The sequence below is a fragment of the Acanthochromis polyacanthus genome, chromosome 3, assembly GCF_021347895.1.
Source record: "Acanthochromis polyacanthus isolate Apoly-LR-REF ecotype Palm Island chromosome 3, KAUST_Apoly_ChrSc, whole genome shotgun sequence".
NCBI lineage: Eukaryota > Metazoa > Chordata > Actinopteri > Pomacentridae > Acanthochromis > Acanthochromis polyacanthus.
This window is the reverse complement of record NC_067115.1, coordinates 31,595,591-31,623,436: the sequence shown is the minus strand read 5'-3', so window position 1 is coordinate 31,623,436 and position 27,846 is coordinate 31,595,591. Positions and strand designations below refer to the sequence as shown.

The 27,846-nt window shown below is 38.9% G+C and overlaps 1 protein-coding gene across 1 annotated transcript in view; it reads left to right on the top strand.

The window, feature by feature from the left end:
- Positions 1 to 27,846, top strand: part of lcor (ligand dependent nuclear receptor corepressor) — a 143,511-nt gene that overhangs the window by 44,622 nt on the left and 71,043 nt on the right. The window contains exon 2 of the mRNA XM_051946208.1: positions 22,862 to 22,927. Coding sequence (XP_051802168.1) covers positions 22,862 to 22,927 — 66 coding nt within the window. The remainder of the gene's footprint in view (positions 1 to 22,861; positions 22,928 to 27,846) is intronic.

Here is a 27,846-nt window from a genome sequence, read left to right as displayed (position 1 = left end):
TGTTTGAGTCGCAGCTCTGTGAAACCGGTCTTCACATTATGAGGCTCATTCCAGAACTGGAAGACGTTTCACACCCGTCAAATTTCAAATAATCCATGCACAAAATAATAACACATGCAATTGTTGTGTAAATGTACTTTTCTCGAGACCAAATGCTAAGAAAAAACTAGGAGAAAAGAATGTTTGAAAGTCTTTATAAAATACCAAATAAGTCTGAAGTTCCCCCTAAAATGACATTTTTCTCTTGTCCCACCTGCCTGATGAACAAATTGAATCTCAAATAAAACAGTTAAAATTAAATTTAAATCTCACATTTTTGTCTTTTGTGTCTTGTTTTTTTTGTCGTTTTCTGTTTCATTTATGTTGTTTTATGTCTTGTTTTTGTCGCTTTGTATCTCATTTTTATCATTTTATATCTGGTTTTTATCATTTTATCTCATTTTTGTCATTTACATCATCAAACAGTTTTCCTAAAGAATAAGTAGAGCAAAGCTGTGTCCTCTCTTCTATTTTTCATATTTTCATAACATTCTCAGCCTTGATTGAATGTCTCACTCTACCTCATATTATCAGGATGAAAGTAATTCTTTTCACTGTTTTCCATCAGTCAGTTTGTCCTCTTGGTCAGCAGTAACAGCTAGCTAAACATCTAGCTTCTACTGCTGAGAAAAAGCTAACATTAGCATGGATTAGCAACCCTGTTACTGTGATTAGAGTAGGGTTAGCAAACAACAAATAAAACATGGAATAAAATGGTACCATTGATGTGTAAGCTGAGCCAATCAAGCATTTGATGGTTTATTAACTATTATTGATTAATATGGAGCAGAAATCTGTAAAAGAGAACATTTATTTTTCAAATTCTAAAAATTTTGAAGCTAAACTGTCCAATTCTGGAATACCTCAAACATTCAGACTTATTGAGCTCTGTGATCACTCAAATAATGACAGGCAGCCAGTTGTCAGGTGCAACAAAACAAGTGTAATCCATTACTTCATGTACATATTTTTAAATTTGTGTTCTTTTTAGCCTCTGCTTTTATTTATATTGTCTATGTTGTGTGCTATTTTTACCATATGGGAATTTTGTGCAGAAATCAGAATCCCTTTTTGGTGCTTTGGAAACATAAGTGTGTGTGAGAAATGATCCTGGGACGGTATCATGTGGTGAAAATTCATTCCCTTCTGTAGTCCAGATCTTTTATGAGTCTCTGGAATATGACATCCACATGTTTAATGAGAATTTCAAGCTTCATTTTAATTTTTAGAGCGGCAGACATGGGACCAGCACGCTGCTGATTTGAAATTCTGGGAAAAGTCCGAGTGGGAAAAGTCTAATGATTTAACAAATGTGTGTTGTTGTAATACTCACGCCTTGAAATTGCAATCTTTGTTTGAAATTACAAGGCGTCCAGTGTGCACAGTTGGCAGTTTGATGATATTTCATTTAGTGTGAAGCTTTTGGGCCCAATGATGGCGTGGGGTCAAAGAAATTGGAGTCTACACAGCAAGACTGAATGAAAACGGGCAACAGGTTGTCTATGCTTGCACTAGGAATTTGAAATGAAGAGCCACTGTGGCTCACTCATAAGAATAACAATGAGCCACAAAAAGTCACAAATTTCTGTGTCAGTGATAGTGGAAAATGGAGTCGTTTTCCTGCATTCTGGTGCATTTTGAGGTAAAAAAAATGCTCAATTAAACAGTTCTATTATAACTATTTTATTTCTATTGATATGTATGTATGTGGGCTGCTCAGTGACGTAGTGGTTAGCACTTTTGCCTTGCAGCAAGAAGATCCCTGGTTCGAATCCTGGGGTGGGCCTGGGATCTTTCTGCATGGAGTCTGCATGTTCTCCCTGAGCATGCGTGGGTTTTCTCCGGGTACTCCGGCTTCCTCCCACAGTCCAAAAACATGCTGAGGTTAATTGGTAACTCTAAATTGCCCGTAGGTGTGAATGTGAGTGTGATTGTTCGTCTGTGTATGTAGCCCTGCGACAGACTGGCGACCTGTCCAGGGTGTCCCCTGCCTTTGCCCAAGTCAGCTGGGATAGACTCCAGCACCCCCGCGACCCTAATGAGGATAAAGCGGTGTATAGAGGATGGATGGATGTATGCATGTTGTTATTTTTATTACAAACAGGCATTGTATACTTTGGGTTGTATATATGCATTTGGCCATTTAAAAACCTGTACCTGAAACAAGTTTTATGATCAAAACTTTTTGACCCATAAAAATATTAATTTCATGTCCAATTTACCTTCTTTTCCTCCTATGTCCAATTCTTCAACCCTCACTATGTACCATATCTCACAACTGTAGCATAAACTCAACAAAAACTTCCTCTAGGGCAGTGGTTCTCAACCCTGTTCCTCAGGACCCCATGTCCTGCATGTTTTAGATGCTTCCCTGCTCCAACACACCTGATTCAAATGATCAGCTCGTTATCAGGCTTCTGCAGAGGCTTGATAACGAGCTGATCATTTGAATCAGGTGTGTTGGAGCAGGGAAGCATCTAAAACATGCAGGACATGGGGTCCTGAGGAACAGGGTTGAGAACCACTGGTCTAGGGAAGTCAGATTTTGTTAAGTGACCCCACAAAATCTGACTCCAGATTTTATTTTGTATCGTACATTCTGCACAGTTAACTCAACCTGCATATTTCTGTTAAAGTCCTAGTTTTGAAAGTCTCTCTGTTCTTAATCTGCCATATTGTGATCATTTAGCCCCTTATTTTATTATTCTGTTCTTACAGACTGTAATTTACTAGGTTTTTTTAAAATTGTTATGATTTGGTGTTTTAGCTGTTGTAGCAAATAATTTCCCAGGTGTGGGATAAATAAAGAATTTGAATTCTATTATATTGTTCACTGGCCCAGTAAAAATAACAACAATAACAAATGACTTTATACTTAAGAACTGTACTTATATTAAAGACTTTATACATAAATACCAGACATATTTTGATGCCTTATCTTGCATTCTTAGGGGAGTCCGATTTTAAATAAAGAGATATAAAGTTTTCTCAGTGAACAATTATTTTATTGACAGGTGTAGAACACTGATGGAATATGAACGATATTTGGTGATTACACCCTGTCCTGTCCTGATGTCCTCATAGGAGTGAAGCTAAGAGTAGCGTAGGATCTCCCCGATGCCATTCAGTTTGCGGACATACGGATGAGAAGAGGAGGAGAAACATGTCACCTAATCGTACATAACTGGAAAACATGTCTGCAGTTCGGTACTTAATCACATTTAACCCGAAAACAACAGCAAAAACAGTAAACGTACAACAGAAAAGCCATCAAGTGGCCACAGAGTGAAAAGTAAGTCGCGCGTGCTCACGCGAAGGGGAAGTCAGATTTTTCCGGGGAGTGTGAAAATTCTACAACACCGGGCGCGTGATCAAGATTCGGGTGGCTCTGACCATTTCAGACGCCTGCCGAGAGAAAAAGTTTGTTTTTCTTATATTATCGCTCGGCGTTTCGAAGAAAAAGTCGAACCCTTTTTTGTTGCTTTTTACAAGAAAAATAGAGCGCCACTGTGGCTCACACGGTTCAGAATGACTGCGCCATCCAGCAAAACGATGCACCAATGGCGCTGTGGCGATCGGCTAGCTCAAGCTTAGGTTGTTTTACAGGCAAATACAATGAAACTATTGTGACTGCACACTGAGGACTTCATAAAGCTGCTTGTCAATAAATGTAGAGCTGGAACACCTGATGGATGAGCAGAAAGTCAGTCGGCCTCAGATTAAGTATGAATGCCAAACATTTCATACTTCTAACTTTTCAGGATTCGCTGCTGATTGAACCGAATATCTTTTGGTTTTCAAATATTGTTTGAATATTCAAAGATGTTCAATTGGTCTTTAAGAGTAACATGATTTTTAACATTGATCATTAGTCTGCCAAGGAACGCGGCAGAGTTATTTGACGATCATGTTGGTCTGTCTGTCTGTCTGTTAGCAACATTACTCAGAAACAGGCTAATGGATTTGGATGAAACTTTCAGAGAAGGTCAGAAATGACACAAGGACCACCTGATTAGATTTTGGCAGTGATGCAGCTTATAGTCTGGATCCACGGCTTTGTTAAAGATTTCTGCATCATTGTGAGATAGCAACACAACATCACTGTAACCATGACAACAAGTGAACACTATGTCAGCTGCCTGTTGATGATTACGATCCTACTACAAATCCACTGCTGAGGAATTATCAGGACTTATCCATTGGAAATGATACAAGGAACAATTGATTAAATTGTGGGGGTGTTTCCGAGTCCCATCAATTCCCGCCACTCGCTACATATTCAGGTCACGTGATTCGGTATCCGTACATAACGTACACATGCATAACACACGCCTGTGCTCAGGTCAACTTCATTTTGTTTGTGCGTACATCTGTATGAAGTGGCCACATTCCATGTTGCTGTGATTCCTCCTCATCAATAACTAATAAATTTAAAAAATGCTGCATTTCTGACAATGCTATATGGGGGAATGAACAGCCTTGATGAAGTCCTGCGCTCTCTGAGTGTTTTTCAACTTAAAGTACCAAAGGAACTGATGGTGACGAGCAGATTTTAGCCTTGAAAAACCTCCGTTCTTGTCTCAGTCTCTGCTGCAGCCCTGCTGTAAGCCTGGGAAACCTGTGAACCTACAGGTGAAGATGATCTCTGACCTGTTGCACAGCTGTTAGTTCCATTGCGTTTTTTTAAAATAAACTGCAGCCAGGTTAGCGCTGAAAATGTCTCGCTGTGTTTCAGAAGCACATAATGATGTTGAAGTTAAGAATGCTGCAGCACACTCCGCCGACTCCAGCTCGGCTAACAAGATTAGATGTCACCCTCGTTTGCCTTCCATCCGAGTCCGGATGTTTCTCATTTGGTAGAACGCCTCATTTGTGCTGTGGATGTTTGCCTTTTTTCTTTGTTAAACAGTAGAGCCATTATGCTTTACCCTCTTGAAAAAATGGTAATTTAGATCATCAAATCCTCACCTGCCCTCGCAAAGAACTTGATAGCAATTACCAGTGGAAGATTGGGCTTAGAGGCTCTGTATGAGGAGATAATGAAGCAGACAAAGACCTCAGTTTCACAGCTCTTTGATTTTAACAAGGAGATTCAGCATGTGATTGTTGACTCGTGTGCCACAGCAGCAGAACTTTACCATCGTGGTTGCATTCGATGCTGAAACTTTGCCACGTGGCAGCCTGAGCGCTGCTCACATAAAACTTCCGGTGACGAACCAGGACTCACAGCCTGCAGACCCCTGAGACGATCGCCTCATCAGATCTGAGGCTAAAACACCTCCGTGATCTGCACTGAGAGCATCTGTGAAACTGATGCGCGCTGCATCATAGGACAATTATATACCAACCATATGAAGAATAAGAAAATAGTTTGATAGAGCGATAATTTCCCTTAAGTGCATCGGATATAAACCACCATGTAAGCCAGGGCTGTCCAACAAGCGGCTCTACAGAGGATCCAATCAAGCAAAGTGTAAAAATTACAGAGAAGACATTAACTGCAAATTGTAACCTTATAAAACTATAAATTTAAAATAAATTTCTAGACCATGACAAGTTATTTTGATCAAAAAATAAAATACTAGATTGTTCATCGTTCTTTTCTTGTGTTGTGCCTCATTTTTAGAATATTCTGTCTTGTTTTGTTTTTTTATCTTTTTTTGTCAGAATTTTTTGTCTCATGTTTTTGTCATTTTGTTTCTCGTTTTTGACGTTTTGTATTTCTTTTTGTCTCACTTGTGTTTGTTGTCTTATTTTTATCATTTTGTTTCACTTTATTTGTTTTTTTGTCCATTTTTTGTCGCATTTTGTCTCATTTTTGTAATATTTTGTCTTTTGTTGTTGTTTTTTTTGCCAATTTTTTTGGCTTCACAGTCTACATATACTACTGTTTAAAAGCTTGGGGTCACTTAGAAATGTCCTTATGTTTATTCTACCAAGAAACAGCTGATTTTTAATGGAATATCTCCATAGAGGTACAGAGGAACATTTGCAGCAACCATCACTCCTGTGTTCTAATGCTACATTGGGCTAATGTGCTAATGGTGTTGAAAGGCTAATTGATGATTAGAAAACCTTTGTGCAGTTATGTTAGCACATGAATGAAAGTGTGAGTTTTTATGGTAAACATTAAATTGTCTGTGTGACCTAAGCTTTTGAACATTAGTGAACACCTACAACCTAAGCGACGTCCTCTCAACCACCTGCTTGCAGGGTGATCGACTCCCTCGCTGAATACCCCGTTAACAAAGACCTCAGGGAGCGCCTCTGTCTTTAAAAGATCTCAGCTAACAGTTCATCTTTTTCCTGCGCGTTCCTGATGTAAACAGTTATCTTACCCGATACTAATCATCATTAATTAGAGCAAATTAGACGAGCCATAATCATTTTCTGTTGTTCGGCTTATAAATCGATTGAGGCTGGTCTTCATCGGTTGCTATGCCAACTCTCAGAGAACATAGTAGTCTTGCCTGCTTTCTGCTGTTCTCATGCTACATGTGACAGAAACATGATAAATTATCACACGGCTGTGTCTTTAAGCGGAGAATCTGATGCTTTAGATGCTCAAACAAATAAGTGTGCTTTTGTTGGGGGCACAGAAGTCCCTGCTGGATTCTGTGAGTGAACGGGCAAAGTGGCTCTGGGTGGTGTGTTTGTGGTCGGCGAAAGCTTGGTTGACGTTCATTATGAGGGGCAACAGCGCCAGACAAATACAGAACAAAAGAGGGAATTTCGAGGCCAGAGGCTTGGCCGTTTGTCACCCTCTTCAACCTGAAAGGCTTCTGTTTCTGCTCAAATGCAAATCGCAGCCATTTAGAAATGATTGTGAGTGCTTGTTGGAGGAGGATGGCCTTTAAAAGGCAAGGTCTCAGTCACAGTTTAAAACCTCACAACTTTCTTTTATCTGCCCCCTCTGCTGCTGGCTAACAATTTAGATTCTTTTCATTTCAACTGTAAATAATTTGTGCTTTTGTCTGAAAAGAATTTGAAGAGAGGTTAATGAGCAAGATAAAATGTTCCAAAGCTCTCCTGGCATCTCGAAACATCTGCAATTCATTTCTTGTTTTATTGTTGGCTTTCTGTGACATCCATTTTCTGCTATTTTTCCTTTTATTTTCTCCTTTCTTTTTTTTTTTTTTTTGTGCGACCTTGTAGCGTAATGAAAGATCTATACAGTCGTGTGAAGAGGAGCATGTATTGGCCATAGAAATGAGAGACTCTTGTCCTTTTAATGGGGAAGCAGAGAAGGCTGCACAGTTTTAATGCCACTGAGTTGGATCAAAGGTCCAAAACTACTTCAGAAATGTAATTTCATTTGATGTAATTACTTTCTTTAAAGCGGAATGTGGAGCATGTTTTCATCGTTATTTCATCTTCAGAGTGTGTTGTGACAGAGTTCATGTGTCGGCGTGTTGTTCTTGTTCAGACGTCCTACTGGAGGCCACAGTAAACAGAACCGAGACACTGACCCGTTTTACAACCCGTCTTGTCGAGTCACAAGTCACCCTTAATTAGTCAGTGCTTTGAATTTTTTTTCTTCATAAAGTTCTCCTCAAAACAAGGACATGGGAATTTATTAATAGGACAGAGCTAACGCAGCGGCTGACAGGCAGGAGCTCCACATTAGGGCTGGACTGATGGGATTATTTGCAGGGCAGACAGTGATTGCTGGTGTTTGGAAGTGATCAACGTTTGCAGTGAAAAAATAAAATCTGGGTGTCAGATTCTGCAGCACAAAACTTCATTTAAATGCCTTTTTTAACTGTTCTTAAACCCTTAAAACCCAAAGGTTCAATCTAGAAAAAAAATATAAAAATGAAATTTATATAGTAAATTAAAAGAATTTTACAACATTCATTCTTCAGTGTTGATTGGCTATTAGTCGTGACCTGTAGCCAATCGGATAGCTCTGTGGGCGGGTCTTTGCGTGTTCCCCCACAGAATGGTGTCATGGAAAGTCCCGCCAGAGTTTTTTAATTCTTTTAGTGGACTTGAAAAAATACAATTATAAGAAAAAATATTGGATGTTTGACCTAATGTTGAGCAGGCTGATTACTGCTTGGCCTTTACTCCATATTCCTTTTTCAAATCCATGAGAATTTGTTGCAGACATGAGGGTTAAACTGTGGCAGCAGAGATTTTGCTCGACATTCTCGCTCCAAAGTTCCTTTCAGTCGGTTAACTCTGCCCAGATAGCAAACTATGGGTGAATCAATGTTGAATCTATGTTGAGACCTAACGTAGAAATTATACAGAAAGCGCAAGGTTGATAAAATGTCGAGTCAACGTTTGCTTACATAGATTACATGTTTGCAAACATAGATTCAACATCAATTAAACATTGACCTGTCAAACATTTTAATTAAACCAAAATACAATGTAGATTCAATGGCATCCTTTAAACACAAACTTCAATGTTGACAAAATGTTTTTGAATCAACGTTGATCCAACCATCAGTCTTCAACCGTAACCAAAATTCAACCTTCTTAACCCTAATTCAACATTGATTTAACATCTTTTGTTATCTGGGTAAAGTGTGATTTATGGTTGAAAAGCAAATGTTGACTCAACATTTTATCAACCTTGCGCTTTCTGTATAATTTCGACGTTAGGTCTCAACATAGATCAACACTGATTCACCCATAGTTTGCTATCTGGGAGTTGTTCCTTCGCTGGACAGACTTTAAGCCACCCGTTGTCAGAACAGTTCTGTTGTCCAGCGTCTGCCTTTCAGTAAAGCATGATGACCTCTGTGCCACTACAAGCAGGTTTTTATTGGGTAGTGAGAGTTTTTCTAGGTTCTGTAATACCAAGAACTCCTTCATATTGTCTGTTTAAAATAATCAGAACAGTCGTGTTTTTCAAATCAATGCATTAATGAACAAATCAGTTGAAGAAATCCTGCATGAACTTCGTGCACAGCAACACCTTCAGGCTCCAGTGTGTTTCTGCTGTACTTGTATTCACATTAAACCCTCAGTTTGAGCAGAGGGATTTTACTCGGTGATGGATTCTCCTTTTTTGGCGCCTCAGTGCTGTTATTTCACACAGGAACTCAGGAAGGACGGCAGCTTTCCAGTTCGGCATCAGTCCGGCCTGCATTCAACCGTCTGTTCTCTTTTGCTCCATCGCACCCCTACTGTTTAGCACTTAAGCAAGGTAATTAGCAGAAAATAAAAGAATACAAACAGTACCACTCCCATTCTTTAATACTTGGCTAATCAACGCTACCCTCCCCTCCCCCGCCCTACGAACTCCTTCATTTGTACAAACAGCCCCATCTCCTTTTAATTGTTTCCAATTAGCTCCTTGTTCGCACTTCCACACGCCTGCACCTCCTTCTCCTCTCACTCTCTTCTCGATCTAGCGGGGTGCCGAGGGGGAAAACTCGCTACACCGGGAGGGCAGAAACGCGAGGGGTGTTTGTATTGGAGGTGAAACGAAGTGCAGAAGGGGAAGAAAGTAGCTGTGAACCCCTGCGCCGCTCCGACTGGAAGCAGAGCTCAGAAGTAGCATTAAAGATTTCCAGGTGTCATCACCAGGAGTGGAGCGCAGGGGGTGAAAGGAAGCGCAGAGACACATCTTCTTCATCCTTCCTGCTCTCCACCACATAATGAAATAATTAGATAGTTGGACGAGTAATTGGGATGATTCTTTCTTCTTTTCCTCCCACAGAGACGTTTGCTTGGCTGCAGAAACAGAGAAGGGAGTGCAGATTTAGAGCAGCCTCACCGCACCCAGCCAAGCCTGCCCCGGTGCATTATGGGGGAAACAGGGGCCCAAATTTGCCTTGACCGGTCGATTGTATTTCCAGTCTTGCTCTGTGCGTCTGAGAAGAGGAATTCGTTGCACACATCCAGTGGGTCGTTGTCCGATGTTAAGGGTTGATTTGTCAACCAATCAGAGAGCTCGACCTAGTTTTTCTTTCCTTGCCTTCCCCAAGCCGTGACCGTGTGTTCAGACGTTGAAATCACAGCGAGATAAAGTAAACAATCCAAACCTGGCGGTCTAATGCGTGCCGTGATGGCGGCCGTTCTCGTATTGATTTGCCTTCTTTCGAGACGCCGCCCAATTTTGATTGCTTTTTACAGTGTTTTTGCTGCATTAAGAGGCGTGTGTGTGCGAGTGTAACGCTGGTGTGTTAGTCACAGGAATAGCTGCCAGCGCACATCAGCCTCCTTTGAGCTCATCAGCGGATACTTCAGAGACTCAGAGATGAGATGAGATTAGGGATTTGGTTTACCGAGAAGCCGTCAGATTGAATCGACACAGCGTGTTTAGGTTGTGCGTTTGTTTTGTTTTTTTAGATTCGTTTCCTGCTGTTTGTTTGAGTCTCTCTGTGTTTTTACCACGCCTTTGGCCAATCATGCACATATTTGCTTTATTCATTTTTCCTCTTCAGTCTCCCGGACAAACGCCCACACGTACGCAAACATGCACGCATGCACATGCATATATGTATGTACACACATTCCATGCCAGAGGTGGTTGTGACTCTTCGTAAACAAGGTTTTATATTTGTATTTGTTCTCGCACAGACTCGCACAAAAAATTGCTTCAACTGTTTCACTGAAGTTTGTTTTCCTGCAGAGAAAAAAGGATTTAGTTGATCTTTCCTCCGCTGTGATGTTTGTGACTCACTGCTCACTCTCTGTTCTACGTGGCTTTGTGTTTTCAGGTTTTTTTTTAAATGACTCCTCACTTTCCAGGAATCTTAAGTGTGTGCAAAAATGCAGCATTGCTCTTTTCAAACCTTAATGATAAATATAAAGGAAAGATTTAACAAGATGATAGTAGTCGGAACAGAGCAAAATTGTTCAAACTTGCATTAAATCCTTCAAACAATCCCTGCCTCCACATTTAAAATCTCTGTTTTGATGATTAAAGTTTACACAAACCTTGGTTTAGATCAGGAGTTTCAAACTCATTTTAGTTCAGGTTCCACATTCAGCCCAATTTGATCTCCAGTGTCGGAGCATAATAACCTATAAACAACCACAACTCCATATTTTTCCTTTGTTTTAGTGCAAAAAACTTCATATTTAAGGATTTATCTTTTACAAAACATCATGAACAACCTGAAATGTCCTAAGAAAAATAAGTTCATATTTCAAGATTATGCCTCAGTTTATCATTGACACATTACAACCTAGACAAAAAAAGGACAAAGTATTACAAAAAATGACAAAAACAAGACACAAAATGGCAAAAAAATGGACAAACGACACGAAACAAAAAATTTGACAAAAAAATGGACAAACGACAAAAGCAAGACAAAAAATTACATAAATGACTCAAACGAGGCAAAAAATGACCAAAGTGAGAAACAAAACGACCAAAAAATAGACAAACGCAAGCAAGGCAAAAAGGAAACAGAATGACAAAAATGTGAGTAAAAACGTCAAAAATCTGTCAAAAAAGACAAAAAAAAAAAACAAGACAAAATATTACAAAAACGAGCCACAAATAATGAGAATCTAGTATTTTACTTTATGATCAAAACAACTTGTCATGATCTAGAAATTATTTAAAATTTATAGTTTTACAAATTTACAATTTTTGCAGTTAATGTCTTCTCTGTAATTTTTGCATTTTACAAAGTTGGGCCGGATTGGACCCTCTAGAGGGCCACTTTTGGCCCGCGGGCCGCATGTTTGACACCCCTGGTTTTAGATTAAGCTTATCAAGATAATGATAAGGTATTACTTACTATTATAAGTGCTGTGAGATGATATACGTTGTGAATTTGTGCTTTATAAATAAAACTGAACTGAATACTACGAGTTACAGACAAAAAGGCCCCTCGATCATCCAAAATGCTGCATGCATAATAGATTCAAGATTTAAGAACTTTATTCTCATAAACACAGCAGAAACACGGTGGTCACCCTGAGAAATGAGATTCTTATTTTGCAAGCTCCCTTCACACACCTGAAATGAAAAATAAAAGAATATTATAAAAATAAGATAAAATAAATAAAAATTGTAAAAAGAAATTCTTTGTGCAGATGGTAGCATCTTGTGCAATCCTGTCATATGTGGACAGGCGCTGATATGTGCAAAAGCAGGAGATATGTGCGAAATATTGCTTTTTTTAGATATTGCAGGTGAGTCAGTGAGTTAGTAGCCTGATGGCCTGTGGACAGAAACAGTTTTTTTAGCCTGGTGTTCCTTGCTTTCACACTCATGTAGATGATCAAAACCCAACAGTTTGTGATACCAGAACAGCTGATACACTGTCAGACACGCTCATGAATGCGATACCACACGTACATGTTTTTAGAGGCAAACCATGATATTCGCTTCCTGCAGTGCCTCATTAAAGCATCCTTTTTTGCTCGTCTGTCCTCTGCAGCCTTGAAATCAGACACTCGATCTCCATCGAGGCACTGCGGGCAAGGTCAAACTGAATTTTATTTCTTTGCAGCAGCAGTCAGTCAGGCATCATCCAGTCAAGCCAGACAGCTGTTCCTTGAGGCGACATGAGAACATTGTCATGAACTTTGCATGGAAAATGAAAAGTCCTTCGAAGACAAGAGAGAAGCTTTTAGAATTCGCTTTAACTGGCAATTACAAAGAATGGACCGGATTGTTTCTGAGGCTTGGAGTGTATGTAGTAGACGGATGAGTGACGACGTCACCCACCGGTTTGTGGACTACCATTTTGAAGCCTCAAGCTTGACGTTTGGTGGCCACCATTTTGCTCTTTTGAAACCAATGCTAACGAGTGAGTGAGGGGAGGATCGGACTAAGAAGTTGAGGACGCTACACGCACATTAGCTGCCTGTCAATCATAAGGTAGCCCTAAAAACAACCTGCATTAGACAGTTCTGCTCTTAAGTCTGCATGCCCTGGCAGAATTAGTAAAATATGTACCATCCTATAATGAAAACATGAACGATCAGAGCAAATGTGTGACAGTAAATAACTTTAACCTTAAATGAAAGGAAGGTTTTTCCATGAGCTAACACTTTTTTTAAAAAATAAATTGACAATATCTCACAAATTTAGCCAGGGTTTGTAAACTTATGAGCACAACTGTACTCTCAGTGGTGCCATACTTTACCAAGTGAACATCATGCTGTTTCAAAATAGACATGAGACTAATGACAGAGACCATGAAGTCAATGGAAAATTGTTTACTGAGGCAACAAATCAAGTGACAAGTTGGGTAATTTTCTCACAGACTTCTATATATTTGGAACCAGAGGAGTCGCCTCCTGCTGCCTGTTTGAGAGAATGCAGGTTTAAGGCTTCACTTTTCAGACATGGAGGCTGCATCCGTCTTGTATGTACAGTTGGTAATCTGTGTATTTTTTTGGAAAATAAAGAAAAACACAAATAAATTGAGCTGCAACATATTTGTTTATTTATTAGTTATTGATGATCAGAAATCACGGCAACAAGCCTTTGATAGCTTATTCCTTGTTATTGATGACTATGGAGCAGAAAATTGTTAAAGAGAAAGTTTATTTTTCAAATATTTTGAATCCCAAATATCCTCCATTTCTGGAATGACCCTTATGTTTGACTTTTGTTTACTTTGACCGCCGTTGTAGGCTGAGTGCCCAGTGAATTCATGTTTATGGTTTGTACCCAGTATGAATAACTAGTCCATAAGAGTAGATGAAATCTAAGAAAAGACACGTCTAAAACTTCATATCTTGTGCATGTTAGGACATATCGGGACTCTTTATCCTCCTGTGAGCGGCGTGTCAAAATGGCTGCCCTAATAACGCTAATCATGCAGAGAAACATTCTCAGAGACACAACAAAGATCCACTACAAGTTTAACTATAAATATCCCTCTGAGACATCGCCGTATTAGGCACGCCTTATAGTCCCTGTGAGCTGAATCCAAATCAGAGGAAATCTGGAACATATGTGGAAAAAATAGATTTGTCTGCCAGTGGATTCCTGCCCTGGTGTTTCTGCTTGTTGACTTGTCCTGTGATGTCCCCGTGTTTCTCCAAACCTGAGTCCCCTCACCGTGTCTCTCATTGTCACCAGAGTGGATTATATGTTTTCCTGTGTGGACGTTAGTGCAAAGAATTACCCAGAATAATGTTGCACTGGATATTACCTTTACGTGCAAACCTGAGCCTCCGTGGAAACTGTTGCAGTTGATTAGAGCTGCTACATGACAGATCACAGAGGTCTGCTGCCACACTGATCAGATAAAGCTCAGGTTCTGATTTTTGTACAAGGCTTCTTCCATCTTGGTCGTTCTTGCAGCTTTCTTTATTATGTTCTACATCAGAGATGTCAAACTCATCTTAGTTCAGGGGCCTTAGTTCATTTGATCTCCAGTGGGCTGGACCGGTAAAATTGAAGCATAACAACCTATAAGTAACCACAACTCGAAATTTTTCATTTGTTTTAATGCAAAACATTTTCACATTTAAGGAATATCTTTTTACAAAACATTTCAAAAACATTCTTCCTTAGTTTGTCATTTACACATTACAACTTACATAAACTCTATAAAGACACACAACATTTAGTCACAGGTATCTGGAACTAATACCTGCAATACCATAAAGTAAAATTCTAGTATTTTACTTTATGACCAAAATGACAAAAGCCAGACAAAAAAATAGAAAAAACAACAAAAACAAGACAAATTTTTACAAAAATGAGACACAAAGTGACAAAAATGAGACAAAAAATGACAAAAACAATGACACAAACGGCATGAAACATAACAAAAAAGCGACAAAATATTCGAAGTTACAAAGTGGCAAAAAAATGAACAAACAACAAAAATGAGGCAAAAAGTCACATAAATGACACAAGCAAGCCAAACAGTGAAAAACAAAATGACAACAGACGAACGCCACAAGCAAGAAAAAAAACACAAAACAGCAAAAACGACGAATAAAGAAAAACATAAAATGACAAAAATTCAACAAAAACACAAGCGAGACAAAAAGGAAACAAAGCGACAAAAACACGAGGTAAGCGACAAAAGTCGGACACAAAAAGTCAAAAAAACAACAAAAACAAGACAAAATATGACAAAAATGAGACACAAAAGAACAATCGAGTATTTCACTTTATGATCAAAACAACTTGTCATGGTCTAGAAATTATTTTAAATTTAGAGTTTTACCAGTTTATACTTTCTAGTTAATGTCTTCTCTGTAATTTTTACACTTTACAAACTCGTCTCATGGGCCGAACTGGAACCTCTGGAGGGCCGGTTTTGGCCTGCGGGCCGGATGTTTGACACCCCTGGTCTACATAATACATAGCAATGTGTCTGTTAATGTAACAAAGCAACAGCAAAGCAACTTGTTAATTGAATTTTTTGGACTTCTGTCGGCTGCATTTGTCCGCTGTTAGCTGCTAATGCTAACTACTAATGCTAACTACTTGGTAACTATTTGATGTTTGCTGCTTATGAGACAAGATTTTTTTTTCTATTTATTTTCATTTCTTGAAGGAGTCTGTTTGTATGTTTAGCACCACACAAATGAATGTGACAAAAGTTTATCTCTTATCTGTATAAAATACTGCTTTGATTTGCCTTCTGGAGGAGTGATTTCCAAATGCTGATCCTCCTCATTCAGCTTTCTGACAACTGGATTGAAAGAAGATGTCAACTTGACTGCACATTAACCAGAAGAGATTTATTAGCTTCCTTTCAGTGTGTGTGGAAGGAGGAGAGCTTTTCAGAAACGTTCAGGGAAAGCTAGACTTGTCTGTCTCGGTGTGAACACAGCATCGGGGAAATTCAGCTTTGAAACATTAAAGGATGAGAAAACATAACACTCCCAGTGATGTTACAGCGCCGTTTTGGTGTCTGTTGAGAGCAACTGGGCTGCTCAAAAATTCATCGAGGGCATGCTTGTCAAGAAGCAGCATCACTCCCATTTCCAGCAGGAACCCGACACTGAGGGAATCAATCTGAGGATGAGCAGGGAGGAGGGGAGAGGGAAGGAAAACAGGGACCCAGAGCAGCAGCACAGAGGAACCAATGTTTGGCTTTCTTGTGACCACTGGACATCAGCTATAAATAGAGCTGCATGAGCGTTAATAATTCAGTGTGACCAAAGCCTTTAGAGCGGGGCCCCTTGCTCGGTCCTGATCAAATCAATACTTAATTAACCCTATCAGGGGCACGGGGTTGGAGCAGGGCAGGCTTAAAGTCTCTCAGAACTAGATTTTAAGGTCTGACCGTTTCGGAAACTCAAATGTGTTTATAGTTGATCCAAACAGCCACACAGAAAAGAGGAGTGAAAGTGAAACTGAGTCTCCAGTGAGACATGAGAAGTGGGTCCAGAAGTCTGAGTATCAGTTTCAGGGTTACAGCAAATCGATACAGAGAACCCTTATCTAAAGCTAGAGGGAATCAATCAATCTCATATCTCGTTCGGGCTGGGGATCAATGATGTGTTTGTTACAGAGTCGATGTGGGTATTGATTATTGCCGTTCAAGAAAGGTCAATAGCCAATATTTGGAACTGATATACTCTAAGTTTGGGGTCGCCCAGACAATTCCATGTTTTCCATTAAAACTCACACTTTTATTCATGTAGTAACATAACTGCACAAGGGTTTTCTAATCATCAATTAGCCTTTCAACACCATTAGCTAACACAATGTAGCATTAGAACACAGGAGTGACGGTTGCTGGAAATGTTCCTCTGTACCTCTATGGAGATATTCCAGTAAAAATTTCCAGCTAGAAAAGTCATTTACCACATCAACAATGTGTAGTTCAGGGGTGTCAAACATGCGGCCCATGGGCCCACTCCAACCTGTGGGACGACTTTGTAAAGTCTAAAAATTACAGAGATGTTCACTGCAAATTGTAAATTTTTAAAACTATAAATTTAAAATAATTTCTAGACAATGACAAGTTGTTTTGATCATAAAGTAAAATACTAGATCGTTCATTGTTCTTTTGTCATTTTGTGCCTATTTATTGTCATATTTTGTCTTGTTTTTGTTGTTTTTTGTCTTTTTTTGTTGTTTGTCTCATGTTGTTGTCATTTCGTGTTTCGTTTTCGTCTGGCTTGTGTTTTTTGTCTTGTTTTTGTCATTTTGTGTTTTGCTTTATTCGTTGTTTTGTGTATCGTTTTTATCATTTTGTGTCGTTTTTTTGTCTTGCTTGTGTTGTTCGTCTCTATTTTTTTGTCGTTTTGTTTCTCGGTTTTCAGCCGTTTCCAGCTAGAACAGTCATTTAGCACATTAACAATGTCTAGACTGTATTTATGATTCATTTAATGTTATCTTCATTGGAAAAAAAATGCTTTTCTTTCAAAAATAAGGATATTTCTAAGTCACCCCAAACTTTTGAACGGTTTCCTGTGTGTTAACTAGACTGGCATTTCATTTTAAAGACAACAACTTATGGTCTGTGTGTCCCATGATGGAGAGTACATTTAGTTACTGTAGAGCAAAATGACTTATTCTGTGATGTAAAACTGATGTGACTTGCCAGCACTCACTGCCGGCAGGTGGCACGACTGTCAAAGCCGCCCTTGATTGTGACGTTTATTGCCTGAAGATGGTTAGAAAAGAGCGATAGTTTCAAAACTACATAATAGATGTTAACATGAATCCCATCTCTGTATCAGATCCTCACATCTGCAGCAGTTTCTCCATCAACAAGGCTCCATTGTGCCTTTTTATACATTCACATACTTGGGAGTTATTGGTCGGCGTTTCTTCCTTTCTGGTGCACATGGATTAGCTCGATGTCTTGTGATTCCCTCCCTGCATGTATTTGTGTGTGTCTTTTTTGTGCTTTTGTGTGTGTGTGTGTTAAGTTTGTGTCACACTGCTGTCGGCAGCGCTGCTGGACTCTGAAGTGAAATGAAGTGACACAATGGAGGTTTCAGAGATTGGGAACAGTTCTGTGCGTTTGTGTGCGCGAGAGAGAGTGCATGTTCACGGGTTTTTGCGTCACACAATGACAAAATCCCAGATGCCGTAATGTGTGTGTGCGTGGGCTCTCTCTGCCATGTCATGTGCCAATGCTTTTGGGCCTACAGTGTGCTCACTAGCTAACCTACATTTCTGGAGCTTTTTGCCCGTGGCTCAGGAGACTTTGTCGCCATTATCTCATCTAGCCAATCACATCCCCTAATCTCAACTGTCCAATCACAGCTTGGGGCTTGTGGGGGAGTCATCATCCACTTCCCACAGGCCGCCGCTTGAGATGCGATGGTCCCTTCAAAATGTAAAACGATCTCATGGCCCAAATAGCACCGGCTCCGTGTAACTTCTACTTCCAGGGATGATTTCTTACGCTGCGGCGCTCCAACCCTAATTATTTCCCCCCTGACTTGAAAGCAGAGCTGTGTTTCTGTGCATACAGGCAGCTGGAGAGGAAGGAAAAAAAATGAAGCTTTTGAAAATTCTTTGAAGCTTCCATTTTTTTTGTTATCAAAGCCGCCTTTGTAGGCCGCATGAATGTTGCATTTTGTGCAGGTTTAAGGGAACTTAGTGATGTTTGTGTGTGTGGTGGGGCGAGTGTGCAGCAGATATGTTTTTCCACCATATGCAGGAGTAAATTTGAGAAAGTGGGAAAAGAGGAGGGAAAATGTTGGAATGGGTTTAATGTAGGAGTGATGGATTCTTTTTCACCTGCTTCAAACAGAAAGAGACGTGCATCTCTGCCTTCGTTAGCATTTAAAACTGTGACAAAAGATAATCCTTTATTACTCCCCATGTCAGTGGAAATTTCCCGTGTTACAGCAGCAATGTACAGTAAATATAATAACAAAATATATATACAATATATACAAGCATGAAGGATGAAAATGAATAAATAGAGTATTATTACACTATAAATAAATGGCATCAGCAAGAAGTGACTTGTGGAATGAAAGATAAATTAATGATTCAGCTTTAAATTTTATTTTTTTTCTATTTGCAACTTAACATTATACCAGGAGTGTCAAATTCGTCTTAGTTCAGGTTCCACATTCATTTGATCTCAAGTAATTTGGACCAGTAAAATCACAGCGTAATAACCTGTAAATAACAAGTTCAAATCTTTCTTTGTTTCAGCGCAAAAGAGGTACATTCTGCAGGTGTTCACATTTAAATAATTATCTTTTTACAAAACACCATGTACAACCTGAAATTACTTTAGAAAAATTAAGTCAATTTCAACAACATTATGCCTCCGTTTATCATTTACACATTACAACTTCCAGATCACAGAGTGTCTACAAAGACACAAAAGATTTAGTCACAGATACCTGGAACTGAATGATGTAATAGTTTATTTTATGATCAAAACAACAAAAGTCAGACAAAAACAAGACAAACAACAACAAAAACAAGACAAAACATTGCAAAAACAAGACAAAGCGAAACAGGAAACAAAAAACAACGAATAAAGCAAAATACAAACCAACAAAAACGAGAAACAAAGTGACAAAACACATGAGACAAACAACAAGTCAGTGACAAAAAACATGACAAAAACCAAGAAAACAAAGCAAAATATTACAAAAATGAGACACAAAATGGCAAAGCGAGAACCAAAATGGCAAGAAATGAGAGAAACAACACCGAACGAAACGAAAAAGTGACAAAAAATTTGACCAAAAAAGTAAGTGACAAAAAATGGACACAAACGAGACAAAAGGAAGGCACAAAATGACAAAAATGAGACAAAAAACAACAGATAAAGCGAAACACAAAGTGACAAAAATAAAAACGTGAGAAAAAAGGAAACACAGAATGACAAAAACGAGAAATAAAAGGACAAGTCACGCAAAAAAGACAAAAAACAACAAAAACAAGACTAAAAACAACAAAAACAAGACAAAGTATTACAAAAATGAGACACAAAATGACAAAAGAACAATGAATAATCTAGTATTTTACTTTCTGATCAAAACAACTTGTCACGGTCTAGAATTTATTTCAAATTTATAGTTTTACAAATTTACAGTTTGTGGTTAATGTCTTCTCTGTAGTTTTTACGCTTTACAAAATTGGCCTGGATTGGACCTTCTGGAGGGTTGGTTTTGGCCCACGGACCGCATGTTTGACACCCCTACATTATACGTTTGGAGGATTTATCATTCTATGCTACAGCTGTGTGTGTGTGTGTGTGTGTGTGTGTGTGTGTGTGTGTGTGCGCGTATCATACCATCACCACGACAGGCCATGCTGGAATTTAAAGGATAACACAACTTCATTTGTTTCTGGCACTGAGCCAACACAAGCTAAAAGACTAAAGGGCTGCTAATGAGGGATTTCTCTCTCTCTCTCACACACACACACACACACACAGCTTACACACTTTTTGTCAAGGCAATGTGACTCAAATACTGGCATTTCTGCACGTCTAATCCCGTAATCAGGAATGTGCTCAGTGATGTTTGAAACAAACACACTGAAGCACATTTTTATTCTAAACGAACAAATGTGGTGAATTGTTTTCTATATAAAGATAAAACCATGTGCCAAATGAGTAGAATGTAATGTAACCATGAGGTTCAACAGCATCAGGTTAAAGCTCACAGTTAGCACACATGGTTTCATAACAATGTGCTCAAGCACGGATGAGAACACGTGTGTCATCATCTTACCTCTAATGGATCCTAATTGTCTCATATCCTGTAGCCGTCACAGCAAAACATAATAAACGTCACATTACAACAAAATATTACAGATTCACACCGACCACATTTATTCAGTAACTAGTTGTGGGACTGAAACCTGGAAAAACCGTCCTAAAACTATCACGGTTGCTTGTAATGTTGGTGCTGTTGCCATGAGACTGACTGTAATGGTTTTACACCAGAGATAAACTTTCATACACTTTATTAATCTGTCTTGCAGTGGAAAGTATGTGGCCTCAGACATTCACCCTCGGTACTGACTCCACCTAAACTATGTGTGCACACATACGTCTGTATATATGCGGATGAATTTCAAGACATTTTGGACAATTTTTGAGTCATTTCAACAATTTGTGTATTTTTGGATGATTTTTATTAATTTTGCACAAGTTGTGAGTTGATTTGGGACAATTTTCATTTGATTTTGGACAGCTTTCGTGTCATTTCACTCATTTTCAACAGATGAAAAACTGCATCCAGATCAGTGTCACAGTTTAAAAGACAAAAAAAAAGCAAAATGTGGACAAACTTCAAGACATTTTGGACAAATTTAAGGAATTTTGGATCATTTCTGTGTCATTTTGGACAACTTTCACATCTTTTATAAGGAAAAAAAACACGTTTAAGTTCTGATAAAAGCTGCAACAAGATCAGTTTTACCTCTATCCAATCTAGAGGCTAAAAATACAGATAAACTTTATATATATATATATATATATATATATATATATATATATATAGAGAGAGAGAGAGAGAGAGAGAGACTTACACTTGGTAGGTGGGATTTTCAGTTAATCAACCACCAAACCTGTGCTTTCAAATGTATTTCCTGTGCGATACATTTCCTGGTGTGAAGGTGGGAGAGTGTTAAAGGCTCCTTTGCTCTGCATTTTCACACTTCCAATTCTGCTTTAGTATCCACTTTCTTTGCTATTGATTTATTTTTTTGTCACTGCTCACAATCCCTGTCAGAAATTTTAAAAACCCTATGGAAATCAAAACCAAAGTTGGAAGAAATAGCTTCATAACATTTCCAAAGCGTGGATCAGAGACACCAAGCAGCAAACCGGGCAGCAAAATGGTTCAAACTAGTAAACCTGATTTACTGCAGAAGTTGTAGTGTTATTAAATTCAAGAGTGTATGGGGATTAACAAATAGTTTTAGCTTGGCACAGTGTTATGTTTGAGGACTGAAATGAAAAAAACAAAACAAAACGATGCATTCAGACGTCATGATGAAAACACGAGACTGCAGCATAATGTCAAGAAAGCAACAACTTCTCTATAAATAAGAGAATTAACAGTAGAATACCATCCTTCCTATTAACTATACATATATCTACATGTGTGTGTGTGTGTGTGTGTGTGTGTGTGTGTGCACTCTGCTAACTTTTGCGTTTCCTGCTGAAAATGCACACATATTCATGCACTCGTCTTTGTCTCCGTTTCTCACCGTCTGCTTTTATTTCCATTTAATGGAGGATGGGTTGGGGGGTGGGGAGGGAGAGAGAGAAAAAGAAGGAAGGGAGGGGGGGTCAGGTTGAAAATTACAATATGTATTTATGTTTCCCTGTGTGCTGTTGCCAGGCAACAGCAGATCGAGGGTATTTACAGTTAATAAAAAGTGAGTAACATTAGCTTGGTGTATTAGACGTAAAGCACTCATTTGCTTTAAGAGCTGTTAAGAAAGACGAGTGTGTGTGTGTGTGTGTGTGTGTGTGTGTGTGTGTGTGTGTGTGTGTGTGTGTGTGTGTGTGTGTGTGTGCTCACTGAACCTCATCTTTTGTAGATATTTTGGTGTTTTTTCAGCTTCTGTGTGCTGAAAAAACACGCCTTTGTGTCTTGTGCTATTGGTTTTTTCCAGCAGTTTGCAAAAAAATAGAAAGTCATGCTTGTTTACAACTAATAATATGTCACATGTTTGCTGTTTTGTGGGATTTTTTCCTGCTTTTTCTGCTTTCTGTTCTTTATTGCTAGTGGTTACTGTGTATCAGCAGACAAACCCTGAGGGAAAAGCCCTTTGTCATCATGTTCCCCCAATCAAAAGACAAAATGAGGGTTGAAAAATTATTAAAAATGGTTTCTTTGTGCAAATATTGCATTTTTAAAACCAGCGCTGCGGCCACTCCATCGTGTGCGACAGTGTTTTAATTGCTGCCATTTGTTGTTTTGATGGTAAAAACGTGTCGGCTGGCGTCTAACGTCGCGTCTCTTCTCTTTCTCGCAGGCTTTGAGAGCATCTTGGAAGGCTTGTTTGGGCCGGGACTAGTCAAAGATATCACTCTGTTTCAAGGTAAACACGCAGAAACACACAAACAAACAAACGGATCAGTTGTGTGCGAACAGAACAAGCTTTACTTTCACAACAGGTTTACAAAATTATTTACAGTTAATTAAACAGCAGCGACTAGAAACATAAAATTACACAAATCCACACCAAGGCAGCATTTTTTGAGAATACTGTTGCTTATAAGGACTGAATGTTGTTTTCTGGATAGCCTTTTGCTACGTATAAAATAAACATACACAGCCAGAGCCCGGTTCTCATTTTAGCTTGGTGTTTATTCAGTGTGTGAGACGGTATGGATTTTCAATGGAAATAGCAGCATGACAATGAACAAGCGGCATCTCCCCATTGATTTAAAGGCATTCTCTGCCTACAGAATTGTCGCAGCTGCAAAATTGCTTACAATACAAAACACTATGTTTAATTCATACGGTGGCCATTTTTAATTAATGCCAGAACCTGACAGATGTCGCTAAACAGAGAGAAGGAAAACCTGCAGCTGAGCGTCTTTTCCGCTGCCCCTCTGACCGATCGGCAGAGATGATTCTGTTAAACTGATAAACGGCATTCACAGTCACAGCGTGACCAACAGAAACCCGCCTCCAGTATAACCAGTCTGTCTGGTTACAATGGTACAAGTCAACACCATACTGGACAGCAGGGTGTCAAACATGTGGCCCGCTGGCCAAAAGCGGCCCTCCAGAGGGTCCAATCCGGCCCGACTTTGTAAAGTGTAAAAATTACAGAGAAGACATTAACTGCAAATTGTAAATCTCTAAAACTATAAATTACAATGATTTGTAGATCATGACAAGTTATTTTGATCATAAAGTAAAACACTAGATTGCTCACTGTTCTTTTGTCGTTCTGTGCCTCATTTTTGTGAAATTTTTCTTGTGTTTTGTCATGTTTTTGTTGCTTTGTTTCTTGTTCTTGTCATTTTGTGTCTCATTTTTGTGATATTTTATTTGCTGCTTTTTTTGTTCTTCGTCTTTTTTGGACACTTTGTTGTTTGTCTCATGTTTTGTTATTATCTGTCTCATTTTTGTTGTTTTTTTTAATAATATTTTGTCTTTTTGTTTTATTTTGTCTGACTTTTGTTGTCTTATGTCTTTGTTGTTTTGTGTTTCCTTTTTGTCTCAATTCTGTTTTGTCTTATTTTTATCATTTTGTTTAGCTGTATTTGTTGTTTTTTGTCTTGTTTGTCCATTTCTTATCGCTTTGTGTCTCATTTTTGCAATTTTTTTTCTTATTTTTGTTGTTTTTGTCATCTTTTTGTCTCACTTTTTGTGTTTCGTTGTTTTTTGTGTCATTTTTGTCATTTTGTGCTTTTTTGTCTCATGTTTTTGTTGTTTTGTGATTCCTTTCTGTGTTTTTGTTATTTTGTGTTTCGTTTTATTCATTTATTTATTCGTTTTTGTCTCACTTGTCTTGTTAGTCCATTTTGTTGTCACTTTTTGTCTTGTTTTTGTTGTTTTTTGTCTTTTTTTCTGACTTGAGTCGTTTTGATCATGAAGTAAAATACTACAACATTCAGTTCCAGATACCTGCAACTAAATGTTTTGTGTCTTTATAGGCGATCCGTAAGTTGTAATGCATAAATGATAAACTGAGGCATAATGTCATTGAAATTTAACTTATATTCAGGTTCTTCATGATGTTTTGTAATAAGATAATTCCTTAAATGTGAACATTTTCAGAATATACTTTTTTGTGTGAAAACAAAGAAAAAAATGTAGTTGTTGTTTTTACAGGTTATTATGCTGTGATTTTACTGCTCCCTTCAGATCAAATTGGGCTAAATGTGGCCCTTGAGCTAAAATGAGTTTGTCACCTCTGATCTAGATGGTTCTGAACTGTGAACCTGCATGTGCTCGCACTGTTTTTCAAGCCTTGAAGCAATAGTTTAAAGGCGATGCAATCACTCCTTTTGCTCATAGTGGCTGTCAGAGATTAATTATATTTAATTGTTGATGTGGTTTTAATGTGAGGCTTCAGCTTTCAGGGTCAGTCAATTAAAACTGGCATCTTCTCAAACTATAGTTAACTGAGTAAAACATTCTCTCTGTGTGTTACCACCAACAGTGTTTCCCTGCTGAGCCGACAGTAACACAAAGACAAAAGTTTAAAGAGTCTGTAACTTTCAGATCACAGACGCCTCACTTTAACCTGGTGTAAACTTTGGATTGTATTGTATGTATTTTTACACTGTAGATCAACCGAGGACAGATGTGAAGACGTGCATGAAGCTATAAAGGTTGCTCTGTCGAATAACCAATTAAAACTTTTTCAAAGTATTCCTCACTAAGGCAGTTCTGTACAAACACATTCTGCATCTCTGTATACTAACTGACCCACCTTTGATTTGTAAAACATATGGACTGGCCGAATTAAGTTGATATCAGCTAGTTTAGTGTGATCTCCACTTGACCTGTCCCTCCTTTATTCTGGTCACATCTATCCTACTCCTGTCTGGTCCTGTGAAAACAGAAACACATGAGGTAGAGTGGAACAGATAGGGGAACTGTAATATTAGGAAAAATTCAGCCCCAGATCTACGTTTCACCTATAGCTACGAAATTTGGGGGGCAGAAGTAACACATCAGGACACACAAAAAAGCCTCCTGCACAAATACCCAAAACCCAACAGGAAGTCGCCAGTTTGGAATTAGGTGTCATATTTTGGCCGATTTTGGGACTTTATCAAAAACTCTGAACTCAATCAAGATAAACCAGAGAGAGCTCAATTTTTTCCAGGATGTCCAGCAGGCATGAATGGTCAAAAGTTATCAAAATGCTACGTAAAAGTCAGAGCGCGTGGAAATGGCAGCCCTGGAACTTTGATGTTTCGTCATGAAGCAGGAAATGCTGTCTCACTCGCCTGTACATGCTCCAATCTGCCTGAAACTTTACATGTGTGATCACAGTCCAGTCCTCATCACATCCACATCCGAAATACACGCTCAGGTGGACATGCTTGGATTCGCTGACACAGCAAGGCTGCAAGGACCCGATCGAAGCTGTTCAGGGCCTCAAAAATGCATTTCTTTCATCCAAAGAAAAAAGGACAACTAATACGAGGTCAGAAAATGTTTTTGAGGGTTTGTTTTTTTCTTCCTCATCGCGATTCCGATCATTCTGTTTAAGGATGGCCAACTGTTTCAAACGGAGGGACTCACATGCACTCAATGCACTGCCATAGCACAGAACAGAGAAGCTCCAAAGCACGCTGAATTCATGCTATATGTAAGCTGTATTAATGTTCAGAATCATGCAGCACATTTGAGGCATTTGACACAGGGGCTCACGACGTTCCAAATTCAGCATTTGCAGTCTTTGTCTAACAGTCTGTGGCTGAAATGCTATCTGACATTCCAGTTTGTCATTTTAAATAGAGATCTAAGTGAAAACTTCCCCACACAAGCGAGAAGTGAGTGTTGATGCAATGTTACATCATCACTTTTGCGAGCCGTCTGATGCAGAATATTAGCGTACATTTTCATATGGATCGCATTTACAGTTTTGAGGGGCTTCCTTTGAGCACCAGTGTATTTGTGTGCAGGTCATTTTGCAACGCACAGCACTGAGGGGGATTACAATATGTGTTCTTTAGGCAGCAAAGATCCCCACAGCCCAGTGCAAAAGAAGTCACCAAACGCTCTCTCTCTCTCTGAGAGACGAGGTCAGCATGGCAGCCTGGAGTCATGTGAGCCATCCCCCACAAACTTAGGGCATTTTTAGAATATTTCAGGCCCTTCTACGTCATTTCCACTCATGCATTACACTTCTTCCCATAGGCGCACACGTGTAAACCTTCTTTAAGAAGGGCTGGGCCCCAATGAAACCTCGCTCACATAAACACACACTTACATCGCTAGATTTCATAAGAGTGCAACGGAGAGGTTACATTTGGGGCTTTGAAGGAAAAACAAACCCCATAAATGACTTTGCCTCAAAGGGCCGTCGTCCTCCTGTATTAGTGATAAGCTGCATTCCCAGGAGTCCTTGTGGCGCTGTTTAGAGAAAGGACGTATGCTGGCTACCCGTCAGTCAGTCTTTGTTAACCCTCCTATTATCTTTGGGCTCAGTTTGACCCCAGTCAATGTTTAACGGCTCTAAATGATTGACATCTCTTTTTTTCTTCATAATTATTGTCTTTTCCTAACTTAATGGGGACAGCTGGGTAAATCTAAAATTACGGTGACAATATGTTTTCAGTCCTGTACACAAGTTGTAGCATCAGAGTTCTCTGAGGCTTTTAGCTAGAAAACAGAGAAGAAATATCAACATTTTGCACTATTTAGTTTTGGCAGTTTTGGATGATATTGAGGTCACTAAAACATGCAATTTTAGAGTCTCAAAAAACTTTAGAGCCCCAAACTTTTTGAAATTGTGTTTGTTTTTCCTGGAGCCAAATTGAACAGAAAGTTTTTCATTCCATGTTATAGAGAACAAAAATATGTTCTTTGAAATAATATAAAGCCATTAAAACACCAAAACGATAACTCTGTCCAATTTTAAGTCAGTCAGTGAGGTTTTACTGTCATCTACAGATTTCTATTATTCTGGATATAGAAAGCGAGTGGGTGGTAGGTTGTTTTATTGAAAGGGATACTTAGGTTGCACTGACGCATGAACTTGGGGAACAATTTTAATTTAAATAATTTTCTGGAGGTTTAAACTGCTGCAGTCAAATTGACCCCAAGGATAAAAGAGGGTAGTAAATTTGAGGGTTAAACTGTTAGGACTAAAAGCTGTAAAGTCCCAATATTTGTAGTGTAAATTTACAGTGACCCTGGCTGTCTATTAGTTAGTTACACGTTATTAAGGCTTATATTAATGAACCACTTCCTTTTCAAATGAAATGGAATAGAATACAAAAACAAACAGTGAAAATCAGTTTGGCGCCCTCTGTATTAGCAGCA